The 23,781-nt window shown below is 36.8% G+C and overlaps 3 protein-coding genes across 4 annotated transcripts; 2 read left to right on the top strand and 1 right to left on the bottom strand.

The window, feature by feature from the left end:
- The first annotated feature begins 4,880 nt into the window (after nt 1–4,880).
- ALDH12A1 (aldehyde dehydrogenase 12A1) lies at nt 4,881–11,240 on the top strand. Its single transcript, XM_008241608.2, has 16 exons — nt 4,881–5,424; nt 5,916–5,995; nt 6,288–6,391; nt 6,648–6,715; nt 6,915–6,972; nt 7,070–7,183; nt 7,526–7,609; nt 7,722–7,826; nt 8,244–8,357; nt 8,534–8,665; nt 8,760–8,849; nt 9,693–9,782; nt 9,863–10,072; nt 10,351–10,461; nt 10,757–10,836; nt 10,921–11,240. Exons 1-16 carry the CDS (start codon nt 5,339–5,341, stop codon nt 11,057–11,059), a joined length of 1,665 nt encoding a protein of 554 aa, XP_008239830.1. The 5' UTR covers nt 4,881–5,338; the 3' UTR covers nt 11,060–11,240.
- An 843-nt stretch (nt 11,241–12,083) lies between these two features.
- On the top strand, nt 12,084–13,615 carry LOC103338410 (uncharacterized). 2 transcript variants are annotated; one of them, XM_008241609.2, is made up of 2 exons: nt 12,084–12,242; nt 12,336–13,615. In XM_008241609.2, exon 2 carries the CDS (start codon nt 12,346–12,348, stop codon nt 13,522–13,524), a length of 1,179 nt encoding a protein of 392 aa, XP_008239831.2. In that variant the 5' UTR covers nt 12,084–12,242; nt 12,336–12,345; the 3' UTR covers nt 13,525–13,615. The 2 variants fall into 2 exon arrangements, with proteins under 2 accessions (XP_008239831.2, XP_016651121.2); XM_016795635.2 differs by having other exon boundaries at nt 12,104–12,242; nt 12,344–13,615.
- A 347-nt stretch (nt 13,616–13,962) lies between these two features.
- Nucleotides 13,963–17,517, bottom strand: TRZ1 (tRNAse Z1). Its single transcript, XM_008241610.2, has 8 exons — nt 17,098–17,517; nt 16,052–16,214; nt 15,871–15,941; nt 15,665–15,760; nt 15,061–15,174; nt 14,898–14,966; nt 14,702–14,776; nt 13,963–14,623 (listed from the first exon to the last, which is right to left on the bottom strand). The coding sequence occupies exons 1-8, from the start codon at nt 17,344–17,346 to the stop codon at nt 14,549–14,551; spliced, it is 912 nt and encodes a 303-aa protein (XP_008239832.2). The 5' UTR covers nt 17,347–17,517; the 3' UTR covers nt 13,963–14,548.
- Between the last annotated feature and the right edge of the window lie 6,264 nt (nt 17,518–23,781).

Below are 23,781 nucleotides of genomic sequence, written 5' to 3'. Positions count from 1 at the left end.
ACGGCATGCAGTATTTGACTCGTCCCTTTAGACCTTGAAATTATTCAAACTCCATACGTTGAGAGAGCTATAGCCTGAATATAATTTATTAATTAATTAATCCCCTAAATTATATAAACACGGCACACAAAATGTCAACTGCTTCCTTCTCCAATTGCAGCGAGGAAGAAAACATACACACACACTGCAACTATTCATTTTAATTTTGTTTTTAAATATTGAAGAAAACAAAAGAAGAAGAATTCAACGTCAACGTTTGCGATAACCTGCCAGACAGAGAGAGAGAGAGAGATGAAGGCTTGTAGCCGCAAAACTCGGTCCCCACTTAATTCAAAATTGTATAATATGCAAAGTTGAAGTTTCGTACGTTGCAAAAGTCACATGGGGATTGGTTCATGGTCAAATAATTAATTGGCTGGAAATTTATTTCAAAGGGTGGGGGCAGTAGGGTTTTGTAGCTAGTAAGGAAAAATAAGATTCAGGTCAACTATGGGTGTTAATTATAGTATGGAAAGATGTTGTGGTCAGTTCAAGATTATTGCCTTTTGGATTCATTTGTCCATGCATTTGACCTCTTTAACGTTAATGCGATGATCAATTCACGCTGGAATTAGAATTAGGTGTGGAACTCTCCAAGGTATATATACCAAAAATTATGTGTTCGTCCATTCAATCTACACGCTAAGTTTGAACATATATGCGGTCAGAATTCGATCCTTGCTCTCTTTCGCCTTTGTATTTGAAAAAAAATGGCAATGACGGCATGCAAACATATTATTCCTACATTTTTAATGGTAATTTAGGTTGAATCATTATAAAAACTATACAAATGATGAAGCATGATGAATAGAGAGATTATTTATGCGGATAAATATTGTTCAAAGATAGATTTGGAGTCAATGTTTGTGTACAATTTCAAAGGAGATTAAATAAACGCGGGATCACTTTCGGTGCATTGTAATTTGACAGGATATCAATTACAGGTCCTGATTAAGTGGAGAGGAGCTATTATCTTATCTTCTTAATTAGAACGATAATTACCGAGAATTACAAATTAGGTGTTTCAAAACTTTGACATGTTAAGGGGGACAAAAAAAAATGAAACGAAGGAAGAATATACTGTATTATCCTATTAACAAATCCGTTGAAATTCATTAGATTACTCAACGAAAACAAAGCAAAACGAAGCATGATGGCTCTTGATCTTGAACCCCTATGTGCCCAAATTAAATATGTAATTTTAAAATGCAAGCAGTCCACTTGTAAGCGCAAGACTCGGCCATGGGCAGCCCCTATAGGTATATTGAATAACCTTGGGATCAAGACCGTTGACGTCTAATAATTTGTCTTGGTCCATTCCAAGCTATATATCTCATCCTATCTGACTTGGAGACAACACTACGTGATATGTTTAAAAATTACTTTAATTTGGTGGTCAAATCAATCTCGATCGAGGATGAGAAAATTTGATGCATGATCATTTTATCTTAATTAGGTTCAACTTATGTGCTATGAAACCGTGGAAAGGAACCATAATCCTTGATAGAGCACCCCTCCCTCCCGTTACATGCTACGCACCAAGCAATATGAACTTATACATATAGTATAGATATATGTCTTTGAGTTCATTCATATAGTTGGTACGGAAATGTTATGAGCTTTCAATTACCTGCTGCTAGCTTAGTTTAGAGTTATAGTCCGTTACCGGCCGGCTCCGGACCGAAAAGATCTGACGGAGTAATCCCTTATCTCGGATTGGGAATGCTAACGGAGCAGGAATTAACATCCTAAGAGGTCAACGGTCTGTACTTTATTCATGCTTGTTAGGGTTTATAAGCATTATTTTAGTGTAACGTGTAGATATATAATGCTTGTAACACAATTGCTTATGAGTTTATTGTATACTATGGTCAAGGAAAATTAATTTTATTTAAAGGTTTCCACTACGTATTTAAGCATTCATACAACAAATAATTTATTACAACAACTCAATTGTAGGGCTGCATATATTGCATTGCATGAACTGGATTGCGGGGAGAACTCATATGCAAAAAGTCTTCGGAACTCTGAGACTTCTGCTAGATTCTTGGTTTTTTATATTAGCATTGATGGGGTTATACAATTAAGCAGGTCAAGTATTGTGATCAAAGTATTAATTGGGAGTTGGGTTTCTGGAGTACGCGCATTTGATCAATAATTAATTAAAACCCCAGAAGGTGAGGTTTGCTTTCTTTTTTTCAAAGTTATATGCAAATGCAATTCCACGCACTTTCCTGTTGAAACATGAGTGTACTACTTTATGATCAAATTTCAAAACTGAGAACCACATATATATATATATATATATATGTTTAAGAAATAAATGCATTCAAACAACAAGGAAACATTACAAAAGGTCCTCAACTAACACATCTTGAATGATATTTGAAGAATTCTCCTACTATGAAAACGTGTTTTCAATTGACAAAGCAAAGTAAGCTAATCTATGGGCCACTATATTGGCCTCTCTAAAAACAAAATTAATATGAGTATTTTGCAACCTAGAAAACAGACTCTTGCAGTCTTCAACCAAAAAACCAAAATCTGTCCAAGTCTCAAGCACTTGAATCAAATTCTTAACATTTGCATCCACCAACTTCGCTCCCTTACTCGTGTCTTAAACAATTCGTAGGCCTTCGCGGAATGTCAATGTTTCAGCATGTGCATGAGATGCCACATGCTGAAACCTAACGCTGGACACGGGTTGGGTTGGGTTGGGTTAAGTCAACTCAACCATTTTGTAATCAGATAGAGTAGTTCGGTTGGATTAATCCAAAATTATGCTCACTTTTAAGTTTTGGTTCCAACCCGTATATAGTGGTTTATGATTTTTTGAACCCAAGACCTGCTCAATATCAAATCAATCCAAACCAACCCTTTTATAATCGAATGAGACAGTTTGGCCGAGTTTATCCAAAATTGTGTCCACCCCTGTTAAAACGTCGCTGCCCTAGCTGCCACAAACTGCCCTTCCTCATCCCTAGCAACCATTGATTGAGTTGTAGCAGTTGTATTCACTTGATTTGAGGAAATTTAATGCTCGGCTTGTATGGAATGAATGTGTGAAGATAATATATAATCGTAAAAAATTCGATATATACCTAATTGTGGGTATATCAACTGTGACGGTGTAGTCCTTTTTATTATAAGAAGGCGATATAATTTTATTAGATAAAAAAGAATAAAATTAGATAAAAAAGAATAAAAAGTATAAAGGACACATATTGTAAAGGGAGTCATCTCTCAATGACAATATGATAATAATGGATAAAACCTCCCGAGTGACCGGTGTAAAGCTATATAAAAAATATATTTGTAAATATCCTATCAGTTGTTCAAGTTTTTTTTTTTTGGTCAAAAAGAAAAAACTTGAATAGGTCCTTAATTATAATTGATTTTATGTTGTTATCTTCAAGCATAATATCATTAAATGGTGTTGCACACCAACTTGCTCGATTTGGTATGCATAAACATAATGTGGACAATTTTATTTAGTTTGAGGTACCCCTTATCTAAATGAGGACGGCTTATTGTATGATTCTTTGAGTCGGAAGTAGGCGTTTTGTCCCCCGCGTTGTAATTCTTTATTTTATCAATAAAGTTTCCCTCGTTCCATCAAGTTCTCCAAAAAAAATAGTCCAGGCAATATATGTATCGCAGTGGTCGTGCTAATCATGTTACTAATCATGTAGATTCTTAATGCCCTCAAACTAAAATTCCTTTTGTGGTTAGCAATGCATGTTAGATCTAAGACTCCAAGTCAACGAGCTAGATGGACTGAGATTTGCGTACATGATGAAGGAAGAAGCAACCAACCAATAAACAACTAAACAATGTACGTTCATTGATCCAAACTCTTTTCCATTATGAAACTGAAAGTCAAATTGCTCAACAGCTTCCCACTAGATATTGCTTTATTTGAATCAGAGTCCAATAGCAATAAACAAACCCAAAAACAGAAAAAAAAAGAAAAAAAAAAGGATAAAAGTTTGGTGGGCCAATGCAAGCTCTCAAATGTCAATTGGTGTCTTCATTTTCATTTGTTAAATATGGACTTAATATCAAATTGTCAAACATCAAACCCACCGGGATATTTTAAGAAATCTTTCTTCCTGCATGGATCAATAAACTCACTTAATTTCTCCACAAAAATAGTCGTAGGTAATTATAATAAAAGGTTGATCATAATGCAGGAAAGAAGAACATTTGGTCAAACATTCGACTTGAAGCACAAAACATGTCTCATAACTTTCTTCAACAAGATCCACCTCGTTGTAACTTTACTACGTACCCAACACGGTGTTTAAAATTTCTCTCTTCATTGAGCAGATTCAAAACCTACATTTCGGTGGTACGTCTATAAGTCCACCAAACAAAACAAGACAAATATTCCTGAAATGGCTCTGTTTATATCTGGAACCAATAAGAAAAAATGACTACGACAACCGACAGAAGCCGCTGCCGGCCATTGACCCATTGTCTAAGCCTTCATCTGATGGCTCTTTAGGAACCTTCTGCGCAGCATGTAATGGAGGAGAACGCATATTTTCACTTGATGAGGGTCCATATGTTTTTTCCTTCTTCTTTTTTTTTTTTCCTCTCTGTTGTGGAGGCCAAGGCCCAAAAAACTAACAAAAGCTAAAGAGAAACAGAGTTGGGCCAAGTAAACCACAATGAAGAAAAATGTTGGTTTTTTTTTTTGGGGGTCATGAAGCACGAAGCTTGATAAACCGTGAGGTGGGCTCCAAAGCATCATACACGGAACTTTTCTCTTGGCCTCCTTATCACCTATGCAGTTATGGCATATGATCTTATCATCTTGAGACTCGATTAGCCTGCCAATGTAAAACAACATTATCTTGACCATTTCTCACAAATTTAGTCTAGAGGTGAGGTCCATCATCTTCTATAAACCACAACCCACAGCCGCTTGATCATTGGAAACTTTTTTTATATTTTCCTCAAATCAGAATCAACCCATCATGTTGAAGTTGAATCTTTAGTGATGAAAAGGGCCATGAGAGCCCACTGTAAACAACTGGTCTCATCTACATGCTACAATTCAGGATTGTGATTACGTGTCATTGTGACGTGGAATTCAGTGGAGAAGTACAATCGTAAATCCAGGAACAGAAAGATCCAAGAGTATGTGAGAGTGACCGCTTTCTCCACGCAGCTTTCCAAGAGTGCTGAGGTTAAGTCTGCAACTAAGATTGGCATATAAAGAGGAGCGGATCGAAGTTAATAGCTCAGGGACAAATCCAATCATATTTCATTTAGTTCTGTTGCGTCAGTCACCATGAATAGGATTCTGGCTTGCAGAGAACTCAGAGCCAGAGCGCCCCAGACAGCCTTGAGCTGGTTCAGTTCATTAAACATCTCAAGGTATGATAATCTGTTTCCTGCATCAAATATGATTTTGCTTCTTGGGTTTGTTTTAAATGGTAAAAATATATCTGGGTTTGTATTGCTTTGAGGATTATAGGCAATTTAGGGTGTTGGGTTTTCTTATATCTATTGATATCTGTCTGTGTTATGCAAAAAGAATCGAGCTTTCTGCATTTCATTATCAACGTTTAGGATGATTGATTGATGTCCATGAGATTTTATTTCTGTTTAATTTAATGGATCCATGTTCTCATCCCATCGACTTCTGGAAAATGTAATGCATTTGGATTTTAATTCAAGACATGCTGCACATTCATGTAATTTTTTATAGGGTTGGAATATCTGTATCTGATGATGTATGTTTCTGTAGGAACTTTGATTTCTACCATATAACTGAAGAGTTTTACAACATATTTTGTATGTCTTATTCATAATGGCCTTTCTAGTGATAATTTTTGACAATTTCGTTTTCCCTTCTTTTATGGCAGATCTGTTCATGGGTTACCATTTGCAACCGTTGAGGCGGAAGAGATATCTGGTTCACAGCCTGCTGAAGTACTAAACTTGGGTAGGTTCCGACACTTTAGCAGTATGTGTCATTTGCCGCCGGAAATCGATTCCCATGAATAATGTCCTGCACTCAGAACAGTAATTGGTCTTGGAGTATAACTGGAGAGTAAAACCAGGAATTATAACCTGATCCGTTAAGTGTTATTCCTTGGAATAGTTATTTTGCTTTTATTTGTTTGTATTTTCCTTGTAATCTTTTTAAAGAATGATCAATGGACCTCTCAGTAAGGTTAAAACCGACTGGAAAAAAAAGAAACTTTGTATTAAAATAAAATGTTTTATTTCTTTAGTGCAGGGGAAATGGAAGAAAACTGCTAGATGGAACACAATTTTGGATCCTTTAAATGGGGAACCATTCATTAAAGTTTGTGAAGTAGATGAAACAGGAATTCAGGTATGCATGTAGATTATAGTGTACAAGTATCCTTTTGCTTTCTTTACAAATCAATCATGTCCTTTGTCCATGAGTATAGTGGGTAACTGAGCACCCATCTTGGCTTATGTTTTAGGCACTTGTCAGAGTTCGTAATGTCTTTTCATAATGTCCTATTTCAATTTCACTTTGTATGCAACACAGTTTGCTTAAACTTTGACATGTTCTATGTCATTGTATACACACCTTAACTAAATTTGTTGGACTGCTATTGCAGCCGTTTGTTGAGAGCTTGTCCAAGTGCCCGAAACATGGCCTTCACAATCCATTCAAAGCACCAGAGAGGTTTGTGTTTATTGTATTCTGTTGCTTTACCCTCATTCAATTTTTTAGGCATCATTTGTTGCCTAAGATTACACACATAATATCATATCATGGTAGAGGATTACAATATTTTCATCAACTTTTCCCTTTTGAAGAACTTGATGGTTATATTCTATAAAATTTGAAACAAAAATTACAACTGGTAGACCATTTATTGCAGGTATCTTATGTTTGGGGACATATCTGCAAAGGCAGCTCACATGCTTTCGTTGCCAAAGGTAACAAGTGTACAGCAGAAGGACAGTGTTCTTCTTCTTTTACCTCTTTCCAGTATTTGAACTAAGACTGATGCAGTTCGACGTTTTGACCTTTCAGGTTTCTGATTTCTTCACAAGATTAATACAAAGGGTTGCTCCAAAGAGTTACCAGCAGGCTTCTGGTGAAGTTTATGTTACTCGAAAATTTCTGGAGAATTTTGCTGGTGATCAGGTAAACTATAGAAACAAACATCAGCTTCACCTTTTATGTTTTCAGTAAAAAATGTGAAAGAGAAAAGAAAAGAATGAAGAGTGATAGGGGCTTAATTGGAGTTGAATGCCTTACAATTGATTGGTCCTGTACTTATTAGTGTCAATGCAGTACTGCCCAAATTGCCCCATAACTGTATGTCACACTTATCCCTAGCTTCTCCCGCACAGTATAGGAGTAGAGTATTATTTATACTCTTGGGTTAAGCACAGTACGTTCCATTGCATTAACCTAATGGAATATAAATTCACATAAAGTCCTTCTCAACTTTCTTTACTATCTTTTTTGACACATATGTGGCAGGTCCGCTTCTTAGCAAGGTCTTTTGGGGTTCCTGGAAATCATCTTGGACAGCAAAGCCATGGTTTTCGTTGGCCTTATGGTCCTGTAAGTGTATCTCTGAACATACTTGATTTTTGTTTGCAAACCTGAAATCTTAAGCTTTTCATACAAATTTTGTTATTTTCATAATTGGACATATGAAAGAATCTTCTTGCAGGTGGCAATTGTTACTCCCTTTAATTTTCCTCTAGAAATTCCTGTACTTCAGTTGATGGGTGCACTTTATATGGGTAACAAGCCAATCCTCAAAGTGGATAGCAAGGTATTCCAGTTTAATTTCTGTTGGTGGGTGGTATAGTTTATCATTCTTTAACATGACATTTGATGTCCATTATAATTGTTAGTTTACCAGTCCAATGATTAATATATGTTTGCAACTGAGCAGATAAAAACAACATGTGTATATATTTAAAAAGAAAGAAGCATCTGTACTTTGGATATAATTAAAACTGTGGGGGAGAGAGAGTATGATGCATCTGCCTAGATAGTCATTGGTTGACTAGTTTCTGAGTCGAAACCTCTTTCCACAAGTTAATTGGTTTTTTTTTTAATTGGGTTTATTTAATCTATTGGAAACCCTTTTCTAGCAAGCCTTTAGATTTTGTGTTTGTCATGTGGCCCTTTGTGATCTTTCTCTGTGTGGATGGGTAAACTGTTGACCAAACATTTTCATTTGTAGGTGAGCATTGTTATGGAGCAAATGATGAGGCTGCTTCATTACTGTGGGTTACCAATAGAGGATGTTGAGTTCATCAATTCTGATGGGAAGACAATGAACAAGCTACTATTGGAGGTTGGTTCAAAGTACAATATTAAAGTATTTGCAGCTTATTATAATTTAGAATAGAGACTGCTCATAGCTTTCCTCCACATATTTGCAGTTCGTTGATGTTATGTTACTAACTTATGAGGTGCAAATTGAAATAACTTGCACAATATTGAAGTATTTTACTACTATTGCTTCAACAGGCCAATACACGAATGACCCTCTTCACTGGTAGCTCAAGAGTGGCAGAAAAATTAGCTCTAGACTTGAAGGGTCGTGTTAAGTTGGAAGATGCAGGATTTGACTGGAAGATCTTAGGGCCTGATGTTCAGGAGGTTTCTTACAAAAACTTTATGTTTTATATTATACAATTCTCTCTCGGTAGAGTAACATCTATTGTTGAGTTATCTGTTTTCGTTTATGTGGCAGGAAGACTATGTTGCATGGGTCTGTGATCAGGATGCATATGCATGCAGTGGTCAGAAGTGCTCTGCACAATCGATGCTCTTCATACACGAGGTAAGCCTCTCCAATTTTAAACCTTCTGTTTACAGTCCTGCTGAGATTGTTATTCATATGTGTGGATCAAATATAGTAGTCTCACATCAACTAATGTGTTAGGAGTTTTAACTGGGACTGAGACCTTTCAAGGTAAAAGTATACACCAGCTCACCAGATGGTTAAATTAGGGTGCAAGGTGTGAACTAGGCCCCCAGTTAGTTGGTGTAGGTGTTGTATCAGCATGGTTTTAATATGCAGAATTGGAAGTCAGTCAAGGGTGGTGCAGGCGTGAGTTGCAGCTTGAGGTGGAGGTGCATATCCATGTGCTCTGAGTTGCACGTGCCTTTGAAATATTGTAGCAACAAGTAGGATGATTATTCTTCTATAGGTCATGTGATGATGATGGATGGTATGATGCAAAATTGAAATTCATTTAAGGTGGAGACTTGGAGTAGTCGTGAGTAGTATTGGCTCAAGGTGCTCACAGTTGTGTATGTTCCTCGATACAGGTGTACCTTAAGATGTTGCAGCAAAAATTTGGATGATAATTTTGTCATAGATCATTGCAAAAAACAATGGACAGATGAAAGGCTAATTGGTTTTGATCCACAGTAGAGATTATTAGGATGTGGCCTTCTAATGGTTAATGAGAAGTCCAATATTAAAACCCTACAGTCAAGCATACTAAGTGTTTATCTTGGGGAGATATCTATCTTACATCCTGTTCTGTGGCTTACATGCCATCAGTGGGGTTTCTAGTAGGCTATTATTGTTGAGACTTGGACATTTTGAGTTTCAATCAACAAGCTGTCAACATCTTTTTTCCTTTTTCGTTGATACCTTTTTCATATTCTTATGCAGAACTGGTCTAAGACTTCACTTCTATCCAAAATGAAAGATCTGGCTGAGAGAAGGAACTTAGAAGATTTAACCATTGGCCCTGTCCTTACAGTAAGGACGCTACTTGTCCCGTTCTGTACTAATTTAAGTTATTTAACAACATATCTCTTTACACGCTTGTGTTGTTGCAGGTCACAACTGAAACAATGCTAGAACACAAGAATAAATTGCTTCAGATATCAGGTTCAAAGCTACTCTTTGGGGGTGAACCCTTAAAGAACCATTCCATTCCACCCATATATGGTGCCATAGAACCTACAGCCATTTATGTTCCACTTGAAGAAATACTGAAGGGAAATAATTTTGACCTTGTGACAAGAGAAATTTTTGGGCCATTTCAGGTAACACGGAAAAGACACTACCTAAGTTCCTTCTATTTTTCTCATGTTTTTTGTAATTTACTGTACTTCATCGCATCATATTCTATGGCAAGTTTTTGTGGTGAGGATAATGGTATTTGATCATTCAAATTATTCATAACTTAGACAATTTGAAAATTGGTTGGTGCTTGAGAGGGCACAGAGAGTAAAATTTTGGGCTGCATATTTCGTGTGTGTGCGTGTGTGCTTTTTTTCTTTTATGTTATATTTGCTACTGACGTTAACATACTGGCTCCTAGGTTGTCACCGACTATAGGAGTGATCAACTCCCACTGGTGTTGGATGCTGTAGAAAGGATGCATGCACATTTAACAGCTGCTGTTGTTTCAAATGATCCACTCTTTCTACAGGCAAGATTTAACCACCGTCTCTATATCTGTACAATCACAAATTTTTCTTAAGTCAAACGACACGCTCAACATCATTACAAGTTTACAACTCTGGATTAAGAAGTTCTTAAAGATAGCTATTATATGCTTTAGAATGGACTTAATACAAACTAATGCACCTCATGAGCATTTCATTTGAAACCTACCTGGCAAGTCTTTTCGTGAAAGCTTATCGATTCACTTCTTCCTAAAAGGATGGATATTGAATCAACTTTGTAAAAAAAAAATTTAACTTATTCTGAAAGTCTATTTGCAGGAAGTTATTGGGAACTCGGTAAACGGGACTACTTATGCTGGACTGAGAGCGAGAACAACTGGAGCTCCACAGAATCACTGGTCAGTACAAAATTTCTTAAACTTTTTGTACTTCATGTGAAGGTTTCGGAGTGCTTAAATACGTCGAATGATGGTTTGTGACAGGTTTGGACCAGCTGGAGACCCAAGGGGAGCTGGCATTGGGACCCCAGAAGCAATAAAGCTCGTCTGGTCATGCCATAGAGAAATCATCTATGATGTTGGTCCACTTCCAAAGCAGTGGGAAATTCCACCTTCTACTTAGAGAGTCATTATGGACCAGATGAGAAGAACACGGGGCCTTCCGTTCGATGTGAACAAGCATGTAGTTGTAGGTTCTGACACATCTGCTGATGCTGCACATAGTAGCTACCGTTGACCTTAGACATTTCTCAGTTATGCAATAAAATGAAGGGATTTTCTTCCCAAGCCTTCTAATTGATTAATTGGCCCCTTTTCTTCTTTCCTATCATATGAGAGAGAGAGAGAGAGAGAGAGAGAGCAATGCTGTGGCTATGTATTCATGATTTCTTCAAATTGCATCCAAAGAACCCAAAAAATTTAAAAAGAAAAAATTGAAGTGCTATTTTTTTTTTCCAAATAAAGAAACTGATAATTCAAGTCTTCCCCCAACTGTACACATCACACATGGTTCGAAACCAATATAATTTATTCAACCACATCCAATATAATTTAATCAATCCACATCCGATGCAATGTAGATTGGATTGTAATTTTTTCAATCCAATCCAATCATATTATTTGTTTAAATTCGATTTGATATGATCTAATTAATATTGGATTAGATTGAATGGTCAGTTTTGATAATGGAAAAAAACAATAATGAAACTTAAAACATTTATCTTTAGGTTTAATCTAATCAAACATATTAATAGACGTGAATATAAAATATAAATGAAATATTAAAGAAAATTGTTTTGATTATATAATATGTTAAACATAACTCCATTATGTCTGTTTTGAAAATTATGGATCTAATCCAATCATGTTGTTTTAAAATTATGAATCCAATCCAATCCAATTCTCCAATCATCGAAATCAATTGAAATTGAATTAAATTGAATTAGATCAGTCGGTTTGGACGGATTGTATTGGATCTTTTTGTACACCCCTAAGCAAAACAAGAACTAGATTGGTTTGTACCTTATTTTTGGGTCTCACAGTCTCTCTCCTTAAAGATTAAATGGGCCTGACGTCCGAGCCCAACACTGGCCCATATTGGGCTTTTTCTTTATCAAAGTGGCCCATATTAGTTAAAACGAGTCGTAAACCCAATTTTTTCTTCTTCAGCTTTGCTAACTAAAACCCTTGCTCAGCCTCTGTTTCTCTGCGTTAGCCTACCATCTCTCTGCTCTTGCTGCCGCCGCACTTAGGCGGAAAGCTCCTCGCTTCTTTAGGCTCGCGCGTCCATCTGTATCCCTTTCCTTGTAAGCTCACGTCAATCTGTTTTACTGTTTTCTTTTTTGTAATTTTTAAGCATAGCTTCATATATATTCTTTCCTTTTCGTTTGTGCTTTTAGATTTTCAGTCATGTCGTTGCTCGAAGTCATTGCAAAGGCCTCCGCCAAATCTCAAACTCAACATGTCCCATCAGACTACCCCATTGTTCTTGACCCAGATTCTATTTTTGCCAAACTGACGCCCAAACTTGATGACCCAAATCCCATGTCAGTTGCAATCCCCATGAGCGGATGGCAAATTTCACAAACCGACTCTGAGATCATCGAGTTGGGAAAGAAATTCTTCACCAAGCTTAAAAAGAAGCTCAAAAACCCGAATAATTTTGCTAAAGCCGAGTTTTTGGCAACCTTGAATCCATTTCTTGAGAGTATTAGGGAAAAAGTTGGGATTTCGATTGGGGTTGATTCGTCTAATGATGGGTATACCCAGATTTTGATGAAGAAAGTTGGGTCTTTCATGGGCAAGGACGTTGCTGGTTTGGTTTTGGATGCCTGCGTTGGTTTGGAGATTTGGGAATTGGTAGGTAGTTTGATTGCAAATGGGCTTTTGCCAAATGCTTGTTATCAGAATTTGGTTCCAAAAGTTGTGGCAAAGAGGAGGTCAGATTTGCTGTGTCTTTGTGTTAAGCATGCATCGGATCTTGGGTCATCTGAGTTGCTCCTGATCTTGAAGTACTTTCTTGATCCACCTAAAGATGGTTATACTAGCACTGTGGATGTGAGGAAGGAATGGGAGAGCCAAGCCTTGTCAGCCGCTGAGAAGGCCACTGATAAGACTCTCTCGGGGAAGAAACTAGGCATTGCGAAAGAGGCTGCAGTTTTGCTTATGGTGGCATGTGATGGGTTCTCTTCTGCAGAACTCTGCCTGCATTATCTCTTGGCATCAAAGAATCTTGATGAAGTGATGTTGTCGGCCGCGATCAGTAAGTTGAGTGGGAGGGAGATGAAGAGTTTACTCCGGTATCTGGGGAAGTGGCTGAAGAAGTATGAGAGGTTTCCTCAGGTAGGTCCCTGTCACAAGGCATCAACAGCATTGGGTTTGAAGGCGTGTGATTGGGTTCCTAAACTTGAAGATGTTGCGAAATGCATTGGGGTGCTGCTGGATGAGAATTACTCTGCATTGGTGTTGCATCTGGAGTTTCACGACGAGCTGAGATCTATAAACGAAGTGGTTGCATCCTTGACCTTGGAAGCAAGGTTCTGCTGTTCTGTGGCCAGTGCAGCTGATACGTTGAAGGCTGAAGTTTAAGACCACTGTGCTTCATCAATGTTCTTTTTGAATTGTACTATGGAATTTTTTTACAGAATGAATTGCAGTAACTATAAAGTTCCAATGTTCATGATTCTTTTGTTGCTGTGCATTTTGAGATGGATGATCGTATTTGATTTGTAATTTTTTTTTTTTTTTTTTTTTTTGAACGGCTCAATTATCCCCTCCCCAATCCTTTTTTTATTTTGGTCATATCCCTCCCCCTTTCTTTGAAGCGTATAATTTATGTTTTACCGTTAACCAAACTAAGAATACAAAAAGAAAAACCTCTATCCATGAAAACCACAGACTAATAAAATCTAGTTGAATTATGGCCTTCATTATCCAAGGGCAGTAAATGCATTAAGAGGTAACAAACAACCGCGAAAATCAAAATGAATATAAAACATTGGAGCACCATCTCACTGCTACGTGCTATGAAAATCAACACGAAGTTCTATAAATAAGATCAATGAAATTGAGTATGACTGAAAATCAACACTGGCTGGCCCAGCCCTTTAATCTTGATCAGATACATGGGATTTATACAAGTGGAACAGCCAATAAGCAAATAAAATCCACATAGGCCTAACTATATGTTCTAGCACTCATTTATCGTAACGCTGAAGATTGCCTGTCAGAGTTTCCTCATGGCATATGCTTGTCTTCAGCACACAAACTTCAGTGGCCAAAATTCATGTCATGAAAAATGGAGACGAATTCAACATAGCGTCTTACAAGTCCTATCTAGAGGGATGATACTCATGAGGACTGCTTTGGATTCAATTCCAATCTAGTTCAGGCCGAGCAACCAAACGAGTCCACATATAATTTGCTTCGTTAATTTGCACTCTTAGCTTTATCTTCTAGCCATGCAATTCAGGAGACTAATTGAGAATGTTATTGAGGTTGTTCAGTCAATCAAACAACACCCTATGCTCTTTATTAGTCCTAAAAAGAAAGGGCGTCCCAACTAGAGTTTCTCCAAATAAAGAACCAACAACAGAAGCTGACTGGCTTGCCATCAAATACCTTCTGTAAGTGCAAAAACTCGGCCTGCCAAAGGAGAAGGCAACACTGATACAGCTTGTTCAATTTCCTGGTAAAACACAAGTATGAATGTCCAAAGTTCAATGATGACAAAGACACAAAACAGCAATGAGCCAGACCATCATACCTTTACTGTGTACCGAGCTGAAAAGTGAATAAGAAGAATTGCTTTGTTTTCAAACTTCTCTGCATGACTAATTATCTGGAAAAAAGCCATCCACATATGACAAGATCAAATATTGTGAGGAACCTAGATGGATACATGATAAATCGGAGTTTGAAGAAGGCAAGCAGTAAGAAATCTAATGACTCTGGAGATGAACCTCGGATAGATGCATGTGTCCGTACTCTCTTGCATGCTCCACTTTAACTGAGTCATCTATAAAGGTGCTCTGCATAAGATTTAGGAAACAAGTATAATACACTAACCATTTATAATAGCTTATTAGCCTCACACATGCTAGAAACTCTAAACAAGTAATGCACCTCCACAACAAGAATCTTTGCTTTCAGCACATCAATATTACTACTGTCAGTTATGAAGTCAGACATGGTATCTCCTGTAAAAGCCACTTGAGGTTCTGTAAAAGTGTTTGTAATCTGCAAATAAGATAACCCAAAAAAAAAAAAAAGGTTAGTGGGGCGGTGAAACTTTGAAAAAAACAACACATGAAAAGAGGATAATTATTTGAGGTTGTTCAGAAATGGTTAGTGGAGCTTTCAAACCAAAAATGTCTGAAGTGTAAAATTGACAACATAAAACCAAAGAGTTGTAACTATGAATTTGAGGGTAAATATTTTTCCATATCATAGAACACATTTTTTTCCCTCCCTTCATCTTCTCCTTCGTTTTCTTTCAATAGAAATGGAACCAAAGAGTAACCGAACCTCATCCAACCCCTTAATCACATTTGTAAGGCAGCTAGATCTCCTTGTTGGTACATCCAGCTCCTTAATAATTATCTCAAATACAAGACACCACTCAAACAAAGAAAGGAAAATCAGTCGGTACTTATCAATGAAAAAAGTGCAATCAAGTAGCATAAAGAAGAAACCAAAAACACAGCTATATAGGATTTTCAAGACCCACCTCAACACCTGATGATTTCAAGTTTTTAATTTCATTCCCCGAAAGGCCAATGTACTCCTGCTTAAGTTTCTGTTTTATAGAGTATACAACATAACCCTGTCATATATCATTCATAGCCAGTTAGTCCTTCGGTAAATCTCAAAATAAGTTATTGATCAGTCTTAATAGAATTCCAAAACATAACGTATTACAAATAATTAGGATACCTGACTTGGTATTACATGATAAGTCTTAAAAGCTTTCACTTTGAGATCTTTTCTCAGATAGAATTCTTCTCCTGCAAACATAAATTGCATAAGATAAACAGGAAATCCATTCCGCAAGTAGAGGGCACAAGAAGAAAAGTTGTCATTTGATGGCTCAATTTGAGTAACAATCAGAGATTACCAACATCCAAGCCAACTAGATTATGATTCAGCTCTGATTGGTCCATTTTTCTGTGCACCTCAAAAAGTTGTTCCACAACTTCTTTTATACATGTGGGTACAATGATTGTTGGGGGCTTCATACTGTACAATCCACGGGTTGCAACATACATGGGAAGTCCTCCCTGTCGTATAGATGTGAATCATAAGTAGAAGTGCAGAAACATTGGCCATGGTCAGATATTGGTCAATGAAAGGGATCCACCAACACACGGTGCTTAGGGAAATCAAATGATGAGACAATGACCCATTTTAGTCCCTTTTCCTTTTTATTGGGTTTCTGCGATGTGGGGGGTTCTAACTATAGTTTAAGATATTTTGGAACTTCACCATGGATTCTGGGACTATTTACATTGAGAGAAATACTATTAGCCTTGAATCCATTTGATTCCACACCCCTCAACACAAAACCATTTAATAACACCGAGCCCCATATCCATCAGAAACCTTAGGCTTTCCGCTCACATATCTTCATATACATGCTAGTTCCTTAAAAATTTAGATATGCATCCAAACATTAGAAGATTTCATTATTTTTTACCAGTATCTAAGATAGTTAAGCTTTGAATTTAACTCCTCAAATTATCATGACAATTTGTATGTGCAGAAAATAGTCCAAAAAAATCATGAACAATCACGCAGTATGTATCCTTTAGCAGCCTTAGAAAAACCAATCTCTCATTTACTAAATACAATATATGCACTTCTACCAAACTGAAAAAGAATACCCAAGTCAGCAAAGAGGCCCGAATTCATGTCAAATTGTACCATTCAAGTGCTCCAATCACTGTGAAAGCAATTATTTTTAGATAGCAAACTAAAATCTTCCACCATCACAAGTACATAGAAGAAAACACGAACATCAGCAAGTCAAGGGAAAACAAAACTTGTCATTCATCAAAGAGAAAAATTAAATGAAAACAAAAACGCATAAATATAAACAGGCATTTAGAAAGAACCCAAAACGCAAATAAGGAGAGAGGAGATGAGAAAGGTATGCATACATACAATGTGATCCATATGAGCATGAGAGATGAAGAGGAAGTCCTGGGAGATAGCACGCTGTGGGCAGCGTCCAATATCGAAAGACAAATTAAGAGTCGGGAAGATTATGCAGGTTTCATGGCCTCCAATGGACAAACCTTCAACTGGGTAGCCTTCAATGGTCAAGCCTCTGGCTTTCTTTGAAGCTGGGTCTGAGTCTGAATTGGGTTTCTGCGTGACTTGCTCAGAGTCTCTGCTTCTACTTCCAGTCATAATAGACTAACCAAAAACAAGAACCAGAAAGCAGAGGAGGGCGATTGAGGAGAGATATATGAAGTTCTCAAAACTTTCTGAAGAGGAGGAAAACTGGTTTCTTTCAACGGAGTTTGCCGCTCGTCAATTAAGCCAAGCTCCTGGAGTGAAACAGCAAATTAGGGGATTTTAAAATACAATTTCGGAATAAATAAGTTCAGTGTATTTTAAAAGATTATTTAGGAATGTAATGACTTGTAAGTTTTTATTTATGGATTTCTATAATCATAATTTTTTATTTTTGAATTTTAAAAGATTTATATCATAAAATTTTATAAGATTTGAAAGGACCACATGAATTTATATTATATGATTTATATATATATATATATATTTTTGTTGAAATATGATTTATATCTTCTTTTTTTGGTTGAAATATGATTTATATCTAGGCTTTGGCTAATTAGAGGGAATCATTTTTGCTCATCATTTTAACCCAAGGTGTACTCTCACCATCCTTCCCAAAAGGTGACATATGTTCATGAGTTTAACTATAATTAACTCTTTATTTGTTATTTGTTTAATGACATTATTATGAGAGAGAAACAATGCTTTAATAAGATTTTTCCTGATTTACTATTATTCTATTAATTAACCCAACAAACTTTCCACTTTTCTATTAATTATCAATTAAGCAAATAACAATCCAAATAATTAACAACAACAAGACGGTCATTACTCAAAAAATAATTGATTCATTCGACACTACTGAACACTTTGACAAAAACGAAAAAACTGAAAGTGAGCACCCCTAAATTATTTGAAAGTTTTTTCATGTCGTGAAATCAGCAAACCTTAAGTTGTCATGTTCTTGTGGACGTAAATGATCTGACTCGTGTTAGTGATGATCAAAATGACATGATTGATGATGAGGTTACAAGGGAATCTATGGAGGCATATCATGATCGTTTGATTCCGGCGACTAAATCATTCATTGAGAATTTGGAGAAATTGAGAGGCTATGATGATTTGGAAGCTACAAGACATAAGTCGTGTTTTGTTTGCATGGTGGGCTTTGTTCATGAAGTTATTCGATTGCCTTGCTCACACGTTTTCCATGAATATTGCATCGTTCAATGTCTAGGGATTAGACATTTGTGTCCTTTTGTCCAGCCTCTGTTAGTTAATATAAAATAATTAAAAATATTTATTTTAATAATTAATTAAATTATATTACGTTTTTCAGTATACCGCATTATTTGGATATGCGGAACCGCAACCGCAATTGCATATTAAGGTTGGTTTTATAAATTGCATGTTGCGATTGCTTTTCGCAATAGGTCGGTTTAGATGCGGTAAAACTTCGATCGGTATTTGTGGTTTTTCAGTTTTTTAATCTAAAATACCAACCCTGTATTACTCATTGATTTTGGGAGACGCAAAAGACAAAAATAAAAATCCTCCTGTCCGATATTACATATACAATGACTGGTTATTGATTGGATAGTCTGAATTTGTTAAACAAACTAGATGGCAAGATAGAATTGGAAAAAAAATTCAGAGCTTCTCAAGCCACCCCCTGTAATGATTAGCATCCACCTGTGCAACGTCAGCCTTCCCTAAAACATTTTGCACTAGGCTTAAAACATTTTGCACATAACCAGTCATTGTACCTAAAGTTCACAATAGACATTAGATGGAAACTGAAGGATCGTTCTTCTATCACATGTAACTTTCAATCAATGAGTTCAATATGAGGCCTATATCAAATATACCAGATCAAAATTGTTTTTCCTTCAGCATTTCTTCAAGTGGAACATAAATTGATGTAGGTTATATGGCACCATATAAGATTGAAGGGGCGGCCTTGGGGTGGTGCAAATGGCGCTACCCCGATTTTTGAGGACCCCAAAATTTTATATATAAACATTATATATATTGCAGCTCGTCAACACATACTAAAACTTCTTGAAGATCTTCCAACTTCTCACCAGAGAAGCCTGCGAAATAGAATATCTCGTAACCAAACAAGGAAATCCAATGTCCTAAAATGAGTTTGAATTGCAAGACCAAAAGTTGAACATAAATAATCCATAGCTATTACCTTTGCCAATGCCCATCATAGATGGATCTCTGTGTGGGTTGTAAATCTTATCTGCTTTATTGTGTTCGGTTTCTTCTATCTTTCTGGTCTTCAGCTTTCCTATTTTCGTCCAAAGTTCTGATGTTGTTTTCATCATCTCTGTATAAAACAAAAATCTACTAAAACTTTTCGTCTTTTAAGATACAGCAACAAAAACTCAAGATCCAAAATAGTTAATACAAACACAACTTGAACGCTTAAATGTATGGATTTTCCCATTCAGTAATCTTGAAACAAGAAGTGGTGAAGGTAGCAGATTACTAAATACAAGTTTTCCTGCATAACAAATATGATTGTAACTTTGACACTTTTAGGGTAGCAGCCAAAAAGTTACTAAAACTACAGGACAGTAAAAACCTATAAGGCATCTCTGCCTTGAGTTGAGATTTAACATCAGAACAAGGTCTAATCACCTAATATATTAGAAGAAAAACCTTCATAAAGCTAAATCCATGTCTTGTAGTATTATGAGTTAAAACGGATGCTAAAGCACAATATGAAAAAGTGTGAATTTACTATATTAATACCAGAAAATGGTGAAACATTCAAAATACCAGAAAATGCCGTTAGTTAATGCAAACATTAAGAATTTAAATTATTAATTGAATGAGAATAATATAGTAAATTCACACTTTTTCTTATTGTGAGTCTTTGCAAGAAGATGTGGAGGGGATTAGAGGATTAGATAAGTAAATTTGGATATAGACCCAACACAGGCTCTGTGCTTCATGAACTGGAAGAGGAGGAGGAGAAGATTGAAATATTGAGGAGGCACAGTGAGAAGCTTGCAATTTCATTTGGATTGTTGAAGATGAGTAAAGGTGCGACTTTGAGAGTAGATTGTCACAATGCTGCTAAGTTGATATCCAAGGTTGTTGAAAGAGAGAGAGTAGTGAGAGACAATAAGCGCTTCCATCATTTCAAACACGGCCTTTGTTCTTGTGGAGATTATTGGTCAATAAATAATAAAAAAACCAACCAAGTTTTCAGAGCTGCGGACAGATACTTTCCTTCATTTGTACATCATGTCATGTAGTAATAATCACATAAGTAGTGGAAATCAGAACTCTTTTCGACAATAATTGCTTGAAACATTATTCATTAGATCTATAATTTGCATTTCAATCTCTCAACTGTGTGCTTTGCGATTGGGAAAAGAATTACATTGTTTTGCTTGAAAGCTCGCCTCATTTGAGAAGTGGAAGATTGCCTCTGGACATAATCCATCTTGACTCACGGTCACAGGACTGCAACCTGAACCAGCTTCAATGTTTGTCCGTCTGAGGATTCAATACTTATCCAATTGCTTCCAACTTCGGACACGACGTAGTAGACATTGGGAGGAACAACTCTTATGAAGAAGTGAACCTCATTCGAGCAGTGGAAGAGGTCTATCGGACAGAATTCCCTCTGACTGACAGTCACTGGACTGCAGCCTGAACCAGCTTCAATGTTTGTCCGTCTGAGGATTCAATACTTATCCAATTGCTTCCAAATTCGGATACGATTGTAGTAGACATTGGGAGGAACAACTCTTATTAAGAAGTGAACCTCATTCGAGTAGTGGAAGAGGCCTATCGGACAGAATTCCCTCTGACTGACAGTCACTGGACTGCAGCCTGAAGCAGCTTCAATGCTTGTCCGTTTGAGGATGCAATACTTATCCCATTGCTTCCATATTCGGATACGATGTAGTAGACATCTGTACGAACATCTTTCAAGAAGGCAGCAAACTCATTCAGACACTCTAAGGCCCTTATCGGACAGAATTCATATGACTGATACAACAATGTCCTTTGAACAGGCTTCGCTTCGGACATGAATCTGAGAAGGCTAAACTTATCCAACTGCTCCCAACTTCGGACGCGATATAGTAGACATCTGTCCGAACATGTTTTTAAAAAAAGAATTATAACAGTTTGTTTAGTGTTTAAAACTAATTAAAACAGTGGTGGTTTGTGACTTAAAAAAAAAAGTTTATTGCTTCTCAATTATTGAAGATTGGTGCATCTATATATATTAGGGGTGGGCACGGTACGGTATGAGTACGGTATTGAGCCCGTACCGCTACCAATACCGGAAATTTGAATCGGTATGGTACAGACGGTATTATAGTTTGCCAAAATTGGTACCATACTGTACCGTGCCAAATCGGTATCGGTACGATATCAATACCATTTCGGTACCAAAATGATACAACTAAAAAATGAACTAATTCAATATTCAGCATAAAAATAAGTTATGCCTAAGTTACAAATTCAAATATTCAACATATTCAATATCCATCAACATATTCAATATTCAATATCCATCAACATATTCAATATCCAAATCCTAATTAACATATTCAATATCCATCAACATATTCAATATCTAAATCAACCAAATCAATATTTATCCATCAACATATTCATCAAATCCAAATGGTTAAAACTCATGCATTATGACTTACAAACCAAAAGAGTTAAACTTATGCTTTATGGCTTACAAAAATACAAACACAATCCAAACATAAATGACAAAAGCGTTTGAGAAATTGAAAGGCAAGCGAGAGACAAAGAGCGAGAGAATGAGATCATAAGATATGCACAAGATAAGGATGTCGGGGAAGTGGCGGAGCTTCATTGGAAGGCAATGGTGGAGGACATAAAGCAACAGCAAATCCAGGAGGGGGACGGTTTGGGCAAATTCAAAAATTGGTTGGTGGTGGGCCAATTACCCGAGCGTTTTGCGATGGGGTTGGAAATTCTGGTGTCTGAAGTGAATGAAGAGCCATGGAAAGGAAAGATGATAAAATACACTAGTGATGGAAAATGTCAGCTAGACCTGATACAAGGACATGATCTTAAGTCCAAGTTCAAATTCACGAGCAGATACTTGAAGTCCGATGAAGGATGTTATAGGCATATATTAAACGTGGCTTCCAACACCAGGCAGCTGGAGAAGATGTTTGATTTGATTGTGGAAATAGGTGTGGATGAGAATTTGAAGGCAGAGCAGATGATCAAGAAGGTGATTGTGTTCGCTGATCTACCACCACTATTTAGCCGCTCTTTTGAGTATGAGTATGAGTTACTACGGAGCTTGTTTGAGGCAATACAAAGCAAGTATGAGGACAAAGGGTACGGGGATGATGCGGTGCCACACATTCTGTTTTGGAATCTCTTGCACTGTGGGGAGCCTACCTGGATTTGTAGATGACATCCAGGTTTCACGCTGTTGAGTGGCTTCTCCACTCATTTGTACAAGTCCTTCATGGACAATGGTGGAGAATTGGACCTGCATCATCTCATGGAAGCAGTCATCAGTGACAAACAGTATCAAACTCTCACTGTGGTCGACTGATAGAACAAAGTGGAGCTAACCTGTTCCACGGTGGAACGAAAAGAACAAGGACAATCCAATCCAACTGCGCGCGGCATTGCAACTTCTTTTATTCTTTGCTGCAATTCACTCATATACTACAATATATCCATCTTTTATGTTTGTTTAATAATTTGATTGTTGTGTAGCTTTTTGTAGTATAATGTCCTTCTCCCCCCCCCCTCCCACCCCAAAACAATTTACGCCCCTAAAGATAAGATGTAAGTCGTGTGTTATTTGCAAGGAGGGCTTTGATGACCATGAAGTTATTCGCTTGCCATGATGTCAAGATTGTTAAACGTTTTGTTCGTTTTTGTTTTTGCTTTATAATTTGCTTGTCCCCGAGAATGAACAGCCAGCTCTTATCGAAAACATATTTCGTGTGCTTGTCGAAAAATATTCTTTTTACAAGACGAACACCATGCTCCCCATTGTTATTGGCATGGTGCACGCCATCTGTCTGGGAGTTCCACATGCCATAACTCATATTTTTGGGGAGGTTCTTGTAAACATAGTCGGTGAAGGGGATGAGACATTTTTGGTGCGCGCCATCGGTCTGGTATAAATTATTCAACATTTTTGGTGCACGCCATCAGTCTGGTATAAATTATTCAACTTGAAGGTGATTCTGAACTATTCATAGATTGGAAGGTCATCTCTTTGATGGTGCTTTTGTTATACATTCCTAGAGATTATCTTGAATCCTGATAAACCCTTTTTGTATGGGCTCAAAATGTTTTTTTTCCAATCCCCTCAATAAGTTTTCTTGTTCGAGAAGTAAATAATTGACTTAGGATAACTCCAATTTTAGTTTTTTTTTTTTAACGTTTGAGAGGTTTATTATAGGATAAGGAACTATATTTTTCCAATCAAATTAAATTTGGTTTCAATTAACTTGATTTATTTTATAATAAAAAATATAAAGAATCATTTGGAAATATCTTTCATAT

The sequence above is a fragment of the Prunus mume genome, linkage group LG7 (genome assembly GCF_029339155.1).
Source record: "Prunus mume cultivar Tortuosa linkage group LG7, ASM2933915v1, whole genome shotgun sequence".
Lineage (NCBI taxonomy): Eukaryota > Viridiplantae > Streptophyta > Magnoliopsida > Rosales > Rosaceae > Prunus > Prunus mume.
Note: the sequence above shows the minus strand (reverse complement) of the source record. Positions and strands in the feature narration are given on the sequence as shown.

What these genes read in the sequence shown, in the direction of transcription:
- LOC103338410 (XM_008241609.2), top strand. Translation starts at nt 12,346, where the DNA reads ATGTCGTTGCTCGAAGTCATTGCAAAGGCCTCCGCCAAATCTCAAACT.
- TRZ1 (XM_008241610.2), bottom strand. Translation starts at nt 17,346, where the DNA reads ATGACTGGAAGTAGAAGCAGAGACTCTGAGCAAGTCACGCAGAAACCC. An exon ending in TCTAGTTGGCTTGGATGTTG is followed by an intron (nt 15,942 to 16,051) that starts GTAATCTCTGAT and finishes TTATGTTTGCAG; the next exon opens with GAGAAGAATTCTATCTGAGA. An exon ending in TGAAATCATCAGGTGTTGAG is followed by an intron (nt 15,175 to 15,664) that starts GTGGGTCTTGAA and finishes TCTTATTTGCAG; the next exon opens with ATTACAAACACTTTTACAGA.
- ALDH12A1 (XM_008241608.2), top strand. Translation starts at nt 5,339, where the DNA reads ATGAATAGGATTCTGGCTTGCAGAGAACTCAGAGCCAGAGCGCCCCAG. An exon ending in ACATGCTTTCGTTGCCAAAG is followed by an intron (nt 6,973 to 7,069) that starts GTAACAAGTGTA and finishes TTGACCTTTCAG; the next exon opens with GTTTCTGATTTCTTCACAAG. An exon ending in TCCTCAAAGTGGATAGCAAG is followed by an intron (nt 7,827 to 8,243) that starts GTATTCCAGTTT and finishes TTTCATTTGTAG; the next exon opens with GTGAGCATTGTTATGGAGCA.